Below are 18,030 nucleotides of genomic sequence, written 5' to 3'. Positions count from 1 at the left end.
CCAAGAACGCAACAAACAACCTGTCTCATATTTCTAACCAGCCAACAATTTCTGAGTCACGGTGGTTAGAGAAACCAAAGACTCCCACCATAATGCTCTCAATTTTCCTAGGACAGGGAACAAGACAAAACTGGATGTCTGTGAAATTGTATCCAGGGGACTGCCTTAAGAAACTACGATACCACGCTGCACGTTATGCAACCGTCTTGCTGAGAAATGACTCAGGAGGATCACTTTCTTTGCCTGAATCATTTTAATCAATAGCCTTCTGAGAAGGAAATGTCACAGCAAGGCAGTAAAATGTCTGGGCCTTCCTAGAGGCATCAGGAATCGTGTATGTGTACCAGCTACGGATTTCAAACAGCGGTTGCCAAACCGCCAGCACCTGGTACACGACGGCTGAGCTTGCACAAGAGGATGGATGTGGATGTGTCATATGAGAAAGCTGGAGAGAAAACAAGTAGCTTAACATCCACTGGTGCCAAATATGACACTGCTGATTTGGAGGACTTTGTCTTAAAAAAAAAAATAAATCTTTTACCTATCGTTTCAGCCTTTTAGGCTTTGATATTGCATAGAGGTATTTCAGCTTCTAAAAGGAAAACAAAAATTGAGGGAATCTTGCTCTATCTGCTCTCTATCTACTAATTTTTTGGGTGGTGTTTGGGCAGATGAAGCATGTAAAAATGTACATGTGCTTGGCTGGCCTTCTGCTGACACTTAAAAATGCTGATTCCTGTAAGTGATGAACTGAAGGAGTCTGAAGGCAGCAGATACTGACTGAAGCGGATGGACAACCAGAGTGGGAGAGCTCCAGTGACTGCCAGATCCAGAGAAAGCAAATTTATGTTCCACTCTCATTCTTTCATTTCACTCAGAAGCATTTGTTCCGAGTAAAAAAATGCCAAAGACCTGTCCTCTTTAATATTTCCCCTGTTTAATGCTAGAATAATCACTTAGAGAGGGTTAGATCCAACAGGAAGGCGACAGCCAGCCAGTGTGGGGGTTGAGGGGGGGCTGGCAGCCTGCAGCTTAGGGGATGCAGTCACCTGGCAGCCTGCCCTGGGGCTGGGACTCCCTTCCCTTTCATAGGGAATTGCAAAAAATGTCAATTTTCATTAAAAATGACTTTGCAAAATCCTCCACAAAATGGAGTTACCTTTATCTGACCTGCTCTACTCACAATCAGTCCAGTTATGCAGGGGTTTAGTAAAGCTGGTGAGGGTGAGCTGGCACAGTCTGGCTTCTCACAGACCCAACCTCAGACCTCAGAAGAAGGGGAGCCCTGAGCCATCAGCCTGTTACAAAAAATACTGGCAGGCTGTTTTGCTTACTTTACACTTTAAAATAAAGAGCAGAAATGGCTCTAGGCAACACTGAGAAACTCACAGTGAGATTTATTTTTTTTTTTTGCAAAATTTCGCAGAATTTGCTTTGCAAAATTTCTCCTGCCAAAAAAAAAAAAAAAAAAAGAGATAAGCAAAACCAAACCATGTGTCTCTCTACAAAATTTCTCTCTTTGCTAAAAATTAGGAGTCTTGTTGGCAGGAGGGATGCCAAGGGATAAAGTTTCCCTGCCTGTGGTCTGCAAGGGAGAGCAGACACCTTGACTATCCCGACTGCCAGAGAGGGAAATGACAGCACTGCCACCTGCTTTGGTGGACAGTGGGTCCAAAGGAATTTTTTTAAAGTCATCTTAGAAGGCCACAAATTGTTGAGCAACAAGAAGGAATGCTGGCTGCAAAGTGCAGCTGGGTACAGTCCTGTGAGATGACTTTCCAAGCTGTCCTTATCTACTGCTTTCTGCAGAGGGCAAAAGAGACCCAAACAGATTTCTCCTTAGACAACAACAGAGCAAGATTTGCCAAGACACAGCAGCTGAAAAACTGGAGAATAGTCCCACAGCCTAGGAGAATAACCTCAACCTGCACAAGGAAGCCCAGAGGACAAGGATAAAGAAAAAAAATCCATAGGTGACATGTCATGTATTCCAGGACTGATTCAAAATGTCTGATTACTGATAATACCCACCTAAACTTGCCAGCACAGAATGCATCTCACTAAAGGCAGATATCACATCTGTAGTGTATCTGCATACTCCCACCATGGTCGATGGTTACTACAGTCACTGGCCTCCAGGTCATAGTTCACCTTATCCTAAAGTAAATATCTTTACAGCATCACATTAATGTGGTTTAAAATTGTCCATTACTCTACACTGACTTTAAAGGGAGACAAAGGCAACTGGCACAGACTCCTACGCTGTAAATACCTAAAGTTAGGTGATGTGAATCCAGCTTTGAGACACTGCAGCCTTTGATTTTAGAGAAATAAAGGGCTTTTTTAATCTCTGCTGTGAGCTTCTGAAATGCAAACTTAGCAGCATCCACATTCCGGACTCTCCAGATTACTTGTGGTCCTATAGGATATCTCTGCTGCTACCACTACCTTTCAGGGGCAACTCCACCATGCCATAGCTAGATGGCCTGTGCCTTTTCCAATTCAGATTCTTCTAAAATTAAAAGGATTTTAAAAGTTAAGTTTTAAAGCATTAACACAAGGTAACTTTTAAACATAACTTAGAGAAAGATGATTAAAGAAAAATCTTCTTTTTTTGTAGTAACTGCAGAATTTTAGTGGACCCCTGGGTCACAAGTTGTATCATATTGCCTCTGGAAAGGCTTTTATGCTGTCCCTGCAGCTTGACTGTGGACTGTCACTCTGTTTTTCCTTGGTCTCTGCTTGCTCTGCAGCTCTGCATCCAGCTTGCACAGTAAGTTTCCCCTCGAAGCATCAGCCATGCTTTGCTCCATGTCCCCTTTGCCCCTGGGTTTGCATGGGACACAGGACATGCCTCTGGAAAGGCACACCAGGGCATACAGGGACATACAGAGAGTGTACTATAGGCCTCTTCCTTCATACACATCAACCCATGATCAAACACCACTCTATTTCCTTCCAAGATCTTGCCTTGCTTTTTTCTGTAGGTTTCTTTTTGTACTTAAAAGTCACTGTTAGTCACTAAGAACTGCTGTCTTATCACTGCTTTACCAGAAATCCCAAATAAAGCTCATTAACCTTTCTCTTAACTCCTTTCCCTAAACAGATATTTATCAGGAACAGCCCAGAAACACGGCTTTAATGTTTACTAATAACATTAGAATAGGTTAGTTCGATAAAAACAGACCCTTGTTCTTCATTCAATTCTCTTCACCCCCAGAAAGAGGTGCCCATGTGGACTTGCTTGATATGTCATAGGCAGAGCAATGCTGGCAGCGTGTCAAAACACTGGGTATTCCCAAGCCACAGCCAACGCTTTAAAAAGCAGGAAATACACTCCTCAGGTAGCACTTCGAGATCAGGGTGACTTACCAAATTGCCTATGTAAAGCATGTGGTCAAACTCCTTCGTCATCTTATAATGCTCCAGGGCCATGAAGAGCGTGTTCAGCACAATGCAGAGAGTGATGGTGAGGTCAGTAAATGGGTCCATTACCACAAACTTGACAAATTTCTTGATCAAAAGCCAAAGAGGGCAGCAATCCCAAATGAGGAATTTAACAGCAAAGTGGTTCCAGCAGGGAGGACATTTCTGGTGTGATTCCTCAAGCTCTAAGTCACAAGCAGCAAAGTAACAGTCAATTCACACTGAGTTATATGACAAGAGACCACTTAAAATGACTCATAACACAGAGGAAGGCCCATGAATTACCCCAAATTTTTTTAAGGGTAAAAATATTTCTGTCCTAGCAGGTTGGCAAATTACACACTGTGGGGTTTTTGCCAGTTGACCTGCACTTAGCAGACAGTGACCTATTCTGAAAGTAATAACCTCTTTAAAAAGTGCACAAGCAAAAAGGGAGAATCACACTAAATATGTTAAGTCCAGTATTATATATAGGCTTGGATTCTTACTCAATTTTCCATTTTGCCAAGTTCAAATGGATAAGAATACACTGTCTTCATTTAACTTAGATTGGAATATATTTTTTCATCCCAGGTCACATTTTCAAAGTATCTTAAGTAATACCTTTTAAAGCAGTTAAGAGATGAAAGAGCTTAATCCAACATTTAGAGCTGATTTAAGTACTTGAGAACGAGAGTATCTCTGGCTATCAGTAGAGCTTCTGTTCTTGATGTGCAATCCAAAAAGGTGTTAAATATCTGATTTTTCTGAGGCCCACATACAAAACCAGGAACCTCATAAGCCCATTTGAACATGCTACTAAAACTCCCCTGTGCTTTTTAAAGATGCTTTTAAAATACTACCTATAAAACAACTTTTATATCCTCATTTTACTTGCAGACAAAAGAATTGAAATAGCTTCGTAAGTATAATTTGTGTTAAATGATGGAAAAGAAAAGCCAAAAAAGACAGTTAATAGCTGAATGATAATGATTAGTGGAATTGCCTAATGCTTTTCTTTTCTGATTCCTTTATGGGCATGGAATGCTGTATAACAGTTTTAGTCTATATAATTAGAACCTGCACTGATAACAGGAAAACTTCAGCCAAGGCTGTTATTTCCATCAGTTCATAAACAGCCTCCTCTCCCAGGGCAGGAACCATCCAGGACAAGGGGAAACGACTTCAACCTGTGGCAGGGGAGGTTCAGTTGGGATATTAGGAAAAATGTCTTCACTAAAGTAGTGGTTAAGCACAGAAACAGGCATCCCAGGGAAGTGCTGGAATCACCATCCCTGGAAGTGTTCAAATAATGAGTAGATGTGGCACTTTGTGGGCAGGGGGTATATGGTTGGACTTGATGATCTTGGAGGTCTTTTCCAACCATAACGATTCTATGATTCTTTGTCTACTTTTCTTCATCAGGCAACAGAGCCATGGCATTAGGTGTCTTCCAGCAAGCTTTCAAAATATCAGATTATGTCCTGCATGCACAGGTTTTGCACAAACATCCGCATTGCTTTGAGATCTTTGGGAAACCAAATTGCTTCCAAGAAATAACTGTCTTTCCAGCCTCCAAACAAAAGGCTTACAGGTAAACCCTAAAATGTTGAGAGAACCATCAGTTTGAATGCAAAATCATAATTTTGCTTTTTGTTTTGAAACCTGCTTCTGAAAGTAATGAAGAGTTTAAGGTGGTCACTTCCTAAAGGATATAATTTATAATTTTCCAGGTTAATCTAGAACACATCTATCTACATCCTTATTCCTCATAATACGCCTACCCAACCCTACTTATTCCACTATTTTTAATTTGGGGACCTTCATGATGGACACACATCAGATGAGTGACTCTTTTCTCAGAGGTTCCACTCAACACAAGCCCCTTTAAGTCCAGGTTGCTGTTAAAAGAGTTAGTTTCACCCTCCTCAGTCTCAAGCACATGTGATTTCTCTGTCCTTTTGCCAGCTTTTGTGCTCCTGGACCTTCTGTGTGAGCTGGTTCTGCCTCTTGATCCAGCTGAAAACTATTCATACAGTCAAATCAAAGCACAGGAACACAGCAAGGGAAGGAGGAAGGTGTAACTGTCCTCTTTTGGCAGTGATGTGGCATTAAAATGATTTAAATCAATTAAGAATTCACATAATTTTCCACCACAGAAGATCTTTGGAAATCATAAGAGATCTAACATTTTTTTTTAAATATCTGCAAAAGGAAAAGTAAAATTAGACTCTTCTGTTGTGTATTTTTTTTGCTACTTTGCACTGATTTTTAAAAAAAATGGTCAGAAAAATACAATCAAAGCATGTGTTGGAGATGTCTTTTTTTCTTATTTTTAAATGGAAAAAAAAATAAAATAGGATCTTTCTTGTCTTCATGGCTTTGCAATGTCTGGGAAAAACAGCCAGATGCTGACTACCCAAGAGCTGAGAGAAGAAACCAGGTAATGAAAGGGGAAGAGATTTCTAGTCTGGCTGTTTCAAAGTATGGCACAAATCATACAGCTGTGAGTATAGTTAAAACCCATGGTACATTTTATTCTGATATGACATTCCTCTTGTTAACAACTATTCAATTTCAGTGACTAATCAGAGTCTGGGAGACCTTTGATAAGGATTGAAACAATTTTCTTCTACATAGGATCATAGAATCATTTATGTTGAAAAAGACCTCTCAGGTAATTGAGTACAACCATTAATGTAGTACTGCCAAGTCCACCACTAAACCACGTCCCTGAGTGTAACATCCTCTGAGTTACCCTAGACTTGATGGTCCCTATTTCTGTGGTATAAAAGAATAGAGAGTATCATCAAATAAATAAGAATTCCAGCTTAGGTCTTTTAGGCATTCTTAACACATTACAAAAAAATAGCAAATCAATCACAAAGGTAATTGCTAAAAACCCCACAGGAAACAAATAAAACCTTTGCAGACTACATTAAACACTGGAGTACACTGAAGTGATTATTTCCCTATTAAGAATACAACCCTATATTTATGTAAACATAAATATATCTTCTGGCCACAATATTGGTGCGTACAACCATGGGAGAGGGTAAAAAGCTGAGGAAGAAGGGCTTTGTGGTTTCATGCTGGCCTATCTCCAGGAGATATGTCCAGTTCCTGTCTGTAAGGCATCTCTTATCTAAGTCCCTCTGCCTTGCCTTGCCTCCCTATTCATCAGTTACACAGAGAATCAGGCTGCAGGAGAATCCACAACTTCCCTTGCTCCACACTGTGTTCTTGACAGACATTTTTCTGTGCTCTTAGGTGCTACCTCCTGTCTTGTCTCAATTTGCAATGCAGGAGACACAAGGAACTGCAGGAAGCCCTTTCATGCTGCATGTAAAGAGTCCAAGAATGTGAGGGCTTGCTACGAGTTGTCTTGCTATATCGATAAATTTGTGAGAGGGAAATGCAAAGTCCCTGTCTGTGGGAAGACAGAGAAGGGAAATTCTTCTGCACCTCGTGGGAAGACTCATGAGCAACAGAAAAATTTGCTGAGAAATATTTGCGTGGTTAAAAGGGTCCTTTGAGCACCCTTAAATTTCACGGTGGGGTTCAAGCACCCACCACACTGTTGTGTCCCTGTTGCATGAGAACTTTCCTCTCCCACAGCTTGGATGTTCTGCATGTAGCTGGTGACTGCACATGCCAGGCTTTCCATCAGCCCCAGGGAGATGAGATGTAAATATATGTACAGTCGCCCAAACAATCTGGTGCTCCACTGCCCTGCACCTTGGTGAGCCCTGTGTAAACCTAATGCCACGGGGGCACAAAATCTTACCAGCTCCCATTTTGATTACACCACAAGCATTTTCTCAGGACTTCTACAAGTCCATGCTTAAGATAGGGATTATACTGCCTTCTGTTACAGCCTTGCCTCTGTTATGGGGGTTGTAACAACTATCTTTAGTGCCTTCTTTCAAAACAACGAGGGTTTAATATCAGGGTGTTTCGCGTCACCTTTTCTCTGCCATTTAACATGGACATGGCTTTGAGCTGGGGAGCTGAGGATGTCTCTTACCTTCCAGGGCACTGGTGATGATGCTGACAGCACTCACTGCCCTCTGCCTCTGAAAGGGCTCGTCCGAGTGGTCCACGGAGGGGCGGTGGGGCATTAAAAGCTGTTTCTTGCTCGCCTCGTCCGAGGGAGAGGTCTGTGTAAAGGAACACATTGGATCAGCAGAGTAAAACCAAGGCAGACAGAGGGTAGCAATTTCAAAACTGCCTAAGCACTATTTTTCCCATCTGAAGAGCCCAAAGCTCGCTGACTTGTCACTGACATGCTGATGGGGTACAGCTTTTGAAAATGGCACTTTGAGCAATTTTGGAAACGTTGTTCTGCCCTTTACCTTCCTGTAAACTGTGGGTGAAAATAAAGGAACACTTCTGATGCCAGAGAAATATCAGTGCTGCTTTACCATGCTCTTTGCTTGTGAAAAAAAGCCCTGCTTAATTACATTAATTATTCCATTATTTCTGAAATGTGTTAACTGTTTAATTATACAGCTAGAAGAGGAAAAGGGCGTGAGTAACAGCTCTATTACAGATCTCTGATATCATACCAAGCAAACTGACTCCTCAACACATGTTTTTCCTTGTTCTGAAACACTGCCAAGTCTCAGGAACATATTGTCATTCTAGTGATCTTTGGTGTTATGGACTCTGAAGCTACATAATTAGGGGAGAAATTTAGCTTCATTTTTCTCAGGAAAAAGAAAATAACCTAACTCTCTTGTTCTCATGCTTCTCAAGGAAAAGATTAAAAAAAAATCCTAAAGAAATCTAATACCAGGAAAACAAAACTCCCAAACTGTCTTTGCTTAATGTCTCGTTTTAAATTAGTTTTGCACTTTTTGTAGGCTTCAGACAGAAGCACAGTAAAGCCGCAGACACACATTGTATTAAATACTTTATATTGTCAGCTCACAGGAGCAAGATATTAAGACTTTTATTATTACGAGCTCCCACTTCATATAGAGACAAATCCCACTTGGTTTACTCCTCCAGATCTCACACAGGTGGAAGGAAAAGTGGTGGTTGAAGTGTAAGGATCTGGGAAAGCCAGGCTCAACGTCATTCTCTGTCACAGACCTTCTGGTTGAGACACTCAGTTTCCCAAAATAAATATTTAAAGCCTCTGCCCTGCTCCTCCAAGCACACAGGCCATGAGGTCCGAGATATTGTGTAAGCAAGACAGATGTAGAAGATGGATCCTGATGGCTCTTGCAATACTGCTCAGGGAAATGTGGAAGGAGAAGAAATTCCTACAAAGGTGAGAGTCCCCAGTTTATATAGACGTCAGAGTAGCTGATTTTGTTTCTCCATAGTCAAATGAGCTACAGGAATCTGATCCAATATTCTGGATCTTCTCATCACTTGGGTCTGAATTGGCCCTAACCACCCTCATCAGAACCCAAGATGCCAACTGAGATGTACCACGTGCAGTAGCTCTACAGCTGCGCCCAGCACATGCACCCAGAGGGATTCAGGATCCCTCCTCTTCACCATTTCTGTAGCAAAACTGCTCTTCAAGAAAGGCACTTCCATGGGAATGGCAGGAAAAAAGTGCTGAAGCTCTACAAGTTGTCTTTCTGGAGTGTGACCTCTTCAGGGCAGGGGACATCCCCTTATCAGATGATTGCAAAGGGCAGAGATGCTTTGCCACAGGTTGACACTGAAAACAATAAGCAGGATGCTGGTCCCAGGCCACTTCAAAGTACTGCAGTTAAAAATACCAATCACTGCAAGGCTAGAGAAGGGTAAGGACTTTCAAAGTAAGCACTTAAAACATTAGCAGGGCCAGGAAAGCAGTAATGCTTCAAAATGTTTTTGGTTGTTTTTTTTTTCTTTTTTTCCTAAAATGTCCTTTGTTGTTTTTGGTTTTTTGTTTGTTTGTTTGTTGGTTTTTTTTTACAATTAACTCATTGTTCATTGAGTTACTGACAAAGTCATCTCAAAAGGAAAGTTATAATCAGAAACTTTTCCAAGAGAGTCCTAGTTGTACACAACATAAAAAGAAAACACCCTATCCTTGGCTCAGGAGCCAGGGAAACCAGGAATGGTATTTCAGATGCATTAGTTTGCTTGATTCCCTTCACCTCAAAAAAAATCCAATAAAAAGCAAAGAAACAACAAATGTTTTATTAATGAAGAAAGCATCTACAAAATTGCATAATCATTCACAGTAGTTTGGAATACATAACAAATACATGGTACCAAAAAGAAATAACTAGACAAGGCGATAAAAAAACACAAGGGAGAAGTTTCTAAGTAGAATAAAATAAAAAAAGTAAAAGCAAAGAAAAAGGAAAAAAAAAAACAAAAACAAAACAAACCCAACAAAACCCCAAAAGTAAACCCACAACTTCTCTGTCTGTAGAATAAAACATACAAACCCCTCAAATGTCAAATTCCTCTAGATTATCTAACTTTTTAAACCGTACTATCTTCCCACCCTATGTGACCAGTAACATGTCATCAGACAATCCCATCCTCAGAAGTCCTTTACCTGAAAGCCACCTTTTACTCACACGTGTAAAGAGGTAAAAAATCAAAGTAAAAACATTCAGGCATTCATTCTTCCTATTTTTTTTGATTCAGCTAAACCAGGGTAAATGAAAAGTCCAAGTCAAACAGGTTTGGCACATCTTACATTAAAAAAATTAGCAGTGAACTGACTTTTCCCCTAGGTTTTATGCTATAATCCCCACTCCACAAGTTCTTCAAGTCACTCTATTTATCTTTCCAGCCCAGCAGTCTCAATCCTGCCACCTAGAAGTGGTCCCTGAGACTTCACAGGTCCTTCTGGAGTTGAGGGCACTGTTTGCAGTGTGCCATCCTTCACGTGAAAAGAGTGTTTCTGAAGGAAGTGAGAATGGCTCCTTCCTTCTCCCCTCTCTGGAGAGGTGAGGGGGTGCAATTTGCTGCTGGCCCACGTTCAGGGCAAAGGGTACCACATGTGACAGCCACCCACTCGCCCAGCAGTGTGTGCAGAGCCCAAAGACCCTGTTCCCTGCCAGCCCCTTGGCAGTGGGTCATCTAATCCCTAGAGCCAGGACACAGTGTGTGGCAGGTAACGTCAGGGACAAGGAATACTCCTGTGTTCTCTTTCCCAATAGAGCAGCAAGCCTATCACATAGTCACCTTGCCACTTACTGGGAAGTATTTGTCCAGGAAAGAAAGCTTCCATGCAGGTGAATTGCTTAAAATTATTGAAGTTACTTAAAGAAGTTTATGAGCTTTTGTTCTATGTGAGGGGGGTTTAGGTTTCTTTATTACTATTTATTTTAGAACAGAGATGGCTAATAGCCACGCAAGGAACTGGTAGTTTTTGCATTCTGAGACAAAAAGCAGTTCCAGGAACTGGACAAACAGGCAACATAAAGGCTATTATCACCCCTGAGAGAAAATACATAGGCACAGTTGCTCATTGTACTTATATTTCTATAGGAATTAAACAGAAATAACAGGAATCCCTACAGTTACGCAAGGAGGCTCCTTAGGATCCAGAGGAGAAATCACAATAGAGTTAAACATAGGTAGCTCCAGCAGGACAAGATTATTTGTTGCTCCTTGATTGACTAGAAATGTTTCTCCTTTGGATTTGCTAAATTCTATAGGGACAAATATACTATTCAGTAATTTATATGTAAATGAGGATGCATAACAGAATTGTTTCCTTCTCACTGCCTACAGTTCTGAGCTATGTCAAAACTATTATGTGAAGATGGGCTTATACATGGCAGCATTTTTAAAGACCATATTTAGGAACCGGGGCAGGTTTAATTTTCCTCGTACACTTAAAATTTTTTTCAAGCATAAAAAGAGGTGAACAGGCCACACCACGAACAATGGATTCTGTAAGGCACTAGCACAAATATTTAATGAGATTGGAGGTGACCATGATAAAGCACAACTTTAAAAAGAAGCCATTTAATTTTGGGGATGCTTAGTTATTTAAAGAGATAAACTGGAGCAGCTTGAAATGTTTGTGCTGAATCTGAGTGGTTTACACTCAGGGTGTGCTAAAGCAAAGTTTGAAATGAGCAGTAGCTAGAGTCATGGTGACAATTCTTTGTGACAGCGGCAGGGGGCTGGGTAGCTTTCATCCCTATAACTTATTGGTAGTGATTTTTGGATGACTTGTTTTGTTGACCTTTATTTCTGAAGATGGAAACTGCTAACATTTTCCCTTTTCACCAGTCCTGTGGCAAAGCAAGAAGGGAAAAAAAGAAATTTTACCTCGGGGTGGTTTTAGGGTCAACAAGAAAACCTCAAAGCAATGTGGTCAGCAAAAGCCTTTTATGCTTAGCTGCAACAAAAGCCAAGGTCTTTTGTTTTTCTTTTTTTTTTTTTCCTTTTAAAATAAAATCATCAAAAAAAGTTTTTCCGAAGGTAAACTTCCAAATTTTTAGTTCAGCCTCTCAATAAATAGCCTGACCTCTCTCAAGGGCTCACCCCCCAGTAGTTTTCACTCCTGCCAATCTAGCACTACTCAGCATTTCTAGCTTCTTAAAAAAAACAAAAACATGAGTGTTACCAAGAGGAAATTCAAGAAAGGTTATATCTGCAAGAGGGAGACTGCGTGGCTCCAGCCTTGGCCTCGTGGCCCATCCCAAAGCCAAGCCACAGGTTGTCCCACTCTGCTCCTGGACTGATGGGAAGCTCTGGTGAGCAGGTACCCCAGGAAGAGCAAAGCAGTGGGGACCACCAGCTAACAGCCTATTTACAAACCAACACCTCCTTAGTCCTGTGCCCATTTCTCTTCCACTTCAGAATAATTGGAAAGTCAGGTTAAACTAAAAACTCATGATTTCCTTGCACTGTTACAGGAAGGGCTCCAGCTGGCTTTAGGAGGCAAGAGGGGATGCTGTCATGAGTGTTTATTAACCCTCAAGAGGTTCTTAACAACAATAAGTGATATCTTATTTAACCTCATCAGATCCCATGAATAAATTGAACTCCAGGTAACAGCTCATTAACTAAATCCAATTCTGTTGAAGCATATCAATACCTTGTGAAGGGAGATGTTATTCTAACCTCCTAACTAAGAGACACCAAGACACAACAGAGTAATACAAAGCTACAAATAAATACTGCAGGAATGTGCAGAAACTTTTGGTTGGATTGTGCCCTGAAGTCACTTACATAATGCATAGACCTTCTCTAAATAAAGTAATAGCCCAAAATCCCACCCAGCAATCAGCATGAGCATAAAAAACATACCATTTTTCAACCCCCTCAGTCTCTGGTCAAGCCAAAAAGAATTAGGACTTAGGCACAGTCTCCAGGTCTGCTCGTGTCTTATTTACACTGGGGTAAGTCTGATGAAATCAGCAGCTGGACCACTTGGATAAAGCTGGTAGGAGAACAGGGCAGCCCTGACCGAGTCTTCTGCAGGATACACTGGAGAATTCCAGGACAGTGACTAGGACTTAACCATGGGTTTCTTGGGACAAGCTCCCAGCACCCCTCAGACTTGAACACCCGTCACTCTTCACATCGAGCTGATGACTGCCTGACCCAGGGCTGCCTTTGTGAAGGGTTTTTGCAGACCACACTTCACATTGCACCACTTTGCTCTTCATGTGACCTCTGTGGGCTCTCTGTCTTGAGCACTGCAGTGAACCCCCTGTGCTGCCAAGGGCAGCTCCTCAGCAATGATGCCACCACTCCTTGCGTGTGCTCTTCTGTGCCAAGGGAGCACCAGTGGGTGTAGAAAAGTGTGCAGACACGCACGGGTTCCCTGCAGAGGGTAGGATGCCCCTCCTCTGGCTCAGGCTGTGCACTTGAAGCCACTTTGATGCAGAAGACTTCATGAGCAGATGCCACTCTGAACGGACTGTGCCACCCATGGCCAGCAAACCTGCTGACCGGTCAGACTGCCCCTGCTGACAGCACTGATGGGCCTGAGCACCATCCATTGAGATGATATGAAATTTCTCCTGTTTCACTAGCTGAATTTAGGGATTAGGGGAAGGAGATGGAAAGTGCAAGCACACTTGGTTTCTCATGGAAACGCACATCCATCTGTGCCAGGCAGCCAGGGCCATATGAAGAGCCACTTTCAAACTTTTGCTTAGCTCAGTTGCTCTTCTGCAGCCAAGTGTCAGGACACCAGTCATGTGAGTCACCAGCCTGAATAGTGGGATAACCTGCTGCAGCCACCTCTCTTGTAGGAGAGGGCAGAAGCTGCACAGATGCTTTCATGTCAGCTCAGCTGCCACCTGCAGCCACTCCTGTGGGCAAATGGCCCTTGGCTGTGACAGGGGGCAGCAGTTGCAATGACACAAAGACATGGAAGTTGTGCATTGTGGTGCCAAACACTTTGCCTGGGGTAAACTCTTCAGGCTGAATATTGCTAAAACTGGTCAGGCTAAAATGCTTAAGAGTGGCTGGTGACTGTGCTTTCCCTGAGAAACCTTAGGAAGGCCCACTTTGAAATCATTTGCTACAGCTATGGTCTACTTAAGGGTTGAAGTTCAGAAACTTAAAACCAGAGATGGTCAGACCTTCTTCAATGTTTACTCTGCCTTTTAAATCAGAAGTGCTCTTCTGAGCTTTCCTCAAACCAGAATTCAGTGATCTCCCCACTTAGCAACAATTGGACTGATACTACTGAGCATCACAGAGTGACCTAAACAAATGCATTCTCAAAACCTAATGCTGTAAATCCTGTTTTTTCAGCTCCATCAACCCAGACATTGTGTTTGCATGACTGAATCCACACTTACACCTCAGGAAGCTGCAAGCAGGGCTTGACCCATATTACAGTGATGCCTTTTCATGGACTGGACCTTTATTTCTTGTTCATGAAAGATACAACAGATAGCCCAAGTGGGTCCTTTTTTCACCATGGGCTCACTCTCATTCAAAATAAATAACAGCAGAAGGGTTGGTGGGGTTAATGAGGTAACTGCAACTTCACCCTGCAATGTCTTTGTTTTACTTCCCCAAACATATCGAGAAAATATAAAAAGAAGCCAGACCTGCTAAGAGAGAACAAATTCAACTTCAAATTTTACCATGAAAAAGGTGAAAATAATCCAACACAAAGTCCAGAAACACCCAGATTTACCTCCAGGCACACTGAGGTGTTGGATTTGCTATTTCTTTTTGCCTGTGCCACAGCTGAGGCTGCACGTTTGTGCCCAGCGCTTATGATTCCTGTAGTGAATACATCTGTACAGCAATGGGCTTCTTGCCAATTAGCTTTTAACTCCAGCTCACATATTCTGGATATATCAGATACCAAACCTGTTTTCCAGAAGACACAACATCCTTCACATTGCATCACTGAATAAGCTTCTGTTACTATAGAGCCTGGGCGTTATTTCCTAGGTGTCCAGGGAACTGCCAAGTGAGCTCACCCACCTGGGCCATTCCATTTCCAACATCCAATTTTTTTTTAAAGGCAGGAAGCTGACACATGAGAATAAATGCCAGCAGAGCTTAAAGCCTCCCTGTCACCTCAGGACCCAATCCCGTAAAATACTGATATTTTCTGTGAAAGGTTGAGTGCTCTCATGCTTTGCTAAGTTTTTTCTGACAGCTGGGACAGCCTCAGCAACCTGCAGAGCTGCTTTCCTTACAGAGAAAAGGGGGACATCCTCTACTCATCTACTGAGGTCTTTTGACTTTGGTTCAGATTTTTTTTTTTTTTAAACAGATGTACAAACTTTCTTCCCCAATTCCTTTAATACACAGCAGGTTGGGTTTTTTTGCACCAAGCTAAATCCAATAAAACTTCTTTATCTACAAAGAGTGTTTCTGCTGCTCAGCTGTCTAGAGACTTGTCTCAGGACTGGTCGTCCTTGTCCACAGAGAATAAAAGTGGGATTACCAAAGTCCTAAATGAACTAAGGTGTGAACATCCAAAAAAGCAGCAACAGCCTCAAAACTGTCAACGTAACAGATAATTCTCACACCAGCCAGTTTCCCACGCACAGCACGGCCCCTCCTCTCATGTATGGTGTGAGAGTCTATTTGCAGGACTACAGGGAATGCCCAGATAGGTGAGGAAAAAAACATCAGTCCTAAGCTTGAAAGAAAAGAAGCTGTTTGGCTCTAAAGAAAAAAGCTACTTCCCAATTTACTGATAATCTGACACCACGGCTGGGATCCATCTCACTCACCTTTCTCTTTAGGAGATACCTTGCCTAATACATGTTATAATCACATTTGCTTTTTTTCCCCCACCAGTGTAACCTGTTTTTGGCACCTTGTTACTCTGAGTGGGCTTTATCTCACCTGACTTAAGGCATGTGGCTAAAGTGAACAGAAAGAGGCACTTTCAGGGAGAGAGATTATTCTGATCCATTTTTGTTCACTAAGATGGAATAAATCTTGCACATACTGACTATGGTAGAGACCTCCGCTGCTTTAAAGACTGTTTAAAGAGTGATGAGCTTCAATGTGGACTACATAAAAAGAGATAAATTCCCACCATCTCAAACTAGCAACCTGTCCAAATTACTCTGCCTGTGTAGTAGCTATTTCCAAAAAAACCATCTCATGGTTTTCCAAGTGAATTTGTTCTTGGGTCTCCTAATGGTACCAGTCTTTATGATTGTGTTCACAGTTCTATTAAATGCTTCCCAGCAGTAGTGCTTTGTAACAAGGATTCTGGCAATCTCCAAAAGGCCTGAAGTCTGTTGATCATCTGCTCATATTTCCTGGGTGTTATTTGAATTGGATGCTAAACCCTTCTGGGAACAACCTTTGGACTGTAGAAAAAGCCCTCCACAAGTGGCCCGACAGATGACCAGAGGTCAGATGCGAACAGAGAGCAACCAGTGAGAGAAAACGCGGTCTCAAGATGGTAAGACACACCCAACCATTTAAAAAACATAATTTTCTATCCACCAGACAACGTCAGCTATTCAAAAGTCAAAAGAAACCAATTTTAAAAATGTCCCTTCAAGTAAAGAAAATTCATGTCAAGCCCAAGATTTAGGTATTTGCCTCCAGCCAGCTCTGAAGAGTAAATCTCACCAGAAGGTATGAACCACTCTGATGTGGCACTAGACACACATTACTGTGTGAGTGAGCCCCTTGTCTTCCCACCCTGCCTGGAATGGTGGGCCTGGGTTTCTCTCTGTAGACTCCATATTGTATAAATAAATTACAGCAAACTCCAACAACATTTAGAAGGAAACAAGAGTGCAAATCATATACAAAAGTTATAAAGTACTCACCAGGTCGCCTGTCCCAGGCTTTTCCAAAATAACTGGGGGGAGCAGTAACCCTGCAGGAGAAGTAGGGTCTGGGTTGAGTGCCCCGATGCCTCCTCCTATCAGGGAAACCACACCATTGCAATCCACTGAGCTGTTCCTTTTGCCCGTCTGGGTGTAGTTGGGAGTAGTAGGGTGAGAACTATGGCTCACTTGACTTTGCACGCTTGGACGTCTCCCAGATCTTGGAATTAAGAGAGAGCCCCGGTGGCTTTCATTTTCCCCAGCGATGCTGATCTCATCATCGGCAAAATCTGTTTCGGAGCAAGTGTCTCTGCCACGGAGTCGGAAACTGAAAACGCTTCCGTGGCTGGTTCTGCGCTTCACCAAGTTTGCGCTGGGACCATAACTAATGCCAAGGAGAGTCTAGAAACCCCCAGAAAGGAGAAAGGGGAAAGAGAAACAACATTTTGCAACATGTTTTCAGGAGCGAGGAAGTTCTGGGGAGAGCAGCAAGTCCCATTTTAAATCAAACGCTTCAGAGAAAGACTTAATTACACATGTTCAGCCTCCGCAAAGTTAAGAGGTTGAACAGTCATTCCTAACCATCAGGTATTTCTCTAATACTTGACAGTTAAAGAGGTACTGAAATAGGAAGGGTCAAGGTGGCATTCAGCTCATGGAGTGATACTTCCTTTGCATCTACTCTCCCCAAAATGATAAGTGCCAAAGGACCTGGGAAGGCAGCACAAGGAGTGGAAGACAGGAGCAGGGAAGGGGATCCAGCTCCAATCTACTGCATTATTACACATCTTCATAACAGCTAGGGAAGGAACAGTGCAGTGGGAGAAGAAGAGATAAAGAAATAGGGCAGGAAATGAACTGCAGGGAAAATGAGAAGAAGAGGGAAGAAGAAGAATCAGAATACGACGGAAGAAGGTGATAAAAGAAAAAAAAAACTAAACAAACCAAGAGCAAGAAGAGGGATATGGTTTATTAGTTTGTAAAATGATTATCTCAATGCACATGGCTGCTTAAGGGATAGGTAACCTCAGTACACAGCAGTCTCCCTCACTCAAACATCAGCCTTGATGATCCACTCTGACGTCAGTTAGTGAGACTGCAACTCTGCCAGAGCACCAGCAAGATGTAGCCAAGGACTAAACACACCTAAAATCTGGCAGAGTAAAAAGGATGTTCGGAAAATGTGTAAGGAATTCAAGTCTATCCCCTTCCCGCTTATCTGAAGAGGAAATTATTTGAGTAAGAGATTTTAGGCAGAATATATTTTTGATTTTATGGCCTGCACAGAATTTTCAGCTTCTTCAGAACTTTCCCATGAGACAAGTACATACGAAGAGAGGTCAGATCACCACAGCACCCAGAAACCAGACAAACCAAATGAAGCCTGATTTAATTTTGTGCTGTAGCTTACACCACTGAGTTA

The 18,030-nt window shown here is 42.2% G+C and overlaps 1 protein-coding gene across 8 annotated transcripts in view; it reads right to left on the bottom strand.

The window, feature by feature from the left end:
* Positions 1 to 18,030, bottom strand: part of LOC108503005 (sodium channel protein type 5 subunit alpha-like) — a 224,290-nt gene that overhangs the window by 105,428 nt on the left and 100,832 nt on the right. For 7 of the 8 annotated variants that reach the window (XM_017826522.1, XM_017826524.1, XM_017826525.1 and 4 more), the window contains 3 exons: positions 16,608 to 17,009; positions 7,433 to 7,565; positions 3,373 to 3,611 (listed from right to left, as the gene is read on the bottom strand). In XM_017826522.1, the coding sequence (XP_017682011.1) occupies positions 3,373 to 3,611; positions 7,433 to 7,565; positions 16,608 to 17,009 (774 nt within the window). The remainder of the gene's footprint in view (positions 1 to 3,372; positions 3,612 to 7,432; positions 7,566 to 16,607; positions 17,010 to 18,030) is intronic. The other variant, XM_017826526.1, reaches the window with a different exon arrangement.

Source organism: Lepidothrix coronata, unplaced genomic scaffold (genome assembly GCF_001604755.1).
Source record: "Lepidothrix coronata isolate B3197 unplaced genomic scaffold, Lepidothrix_coronata-1.0 Scaffold128, whole genome shotgun sequence".
In the NCBI taxonomy this organism is placed as follows: domain Eukaryota; kingdom Metazoa; phylum Chordata; class Aves; order Passeriformes; family Pipridae; genus Lepidothrix; species Lepidothrix coronata.
Note: the sequence above shows the minus strand (reverse complement) of the source record. Positions and strands in the feature narration are given on the sequence as shown.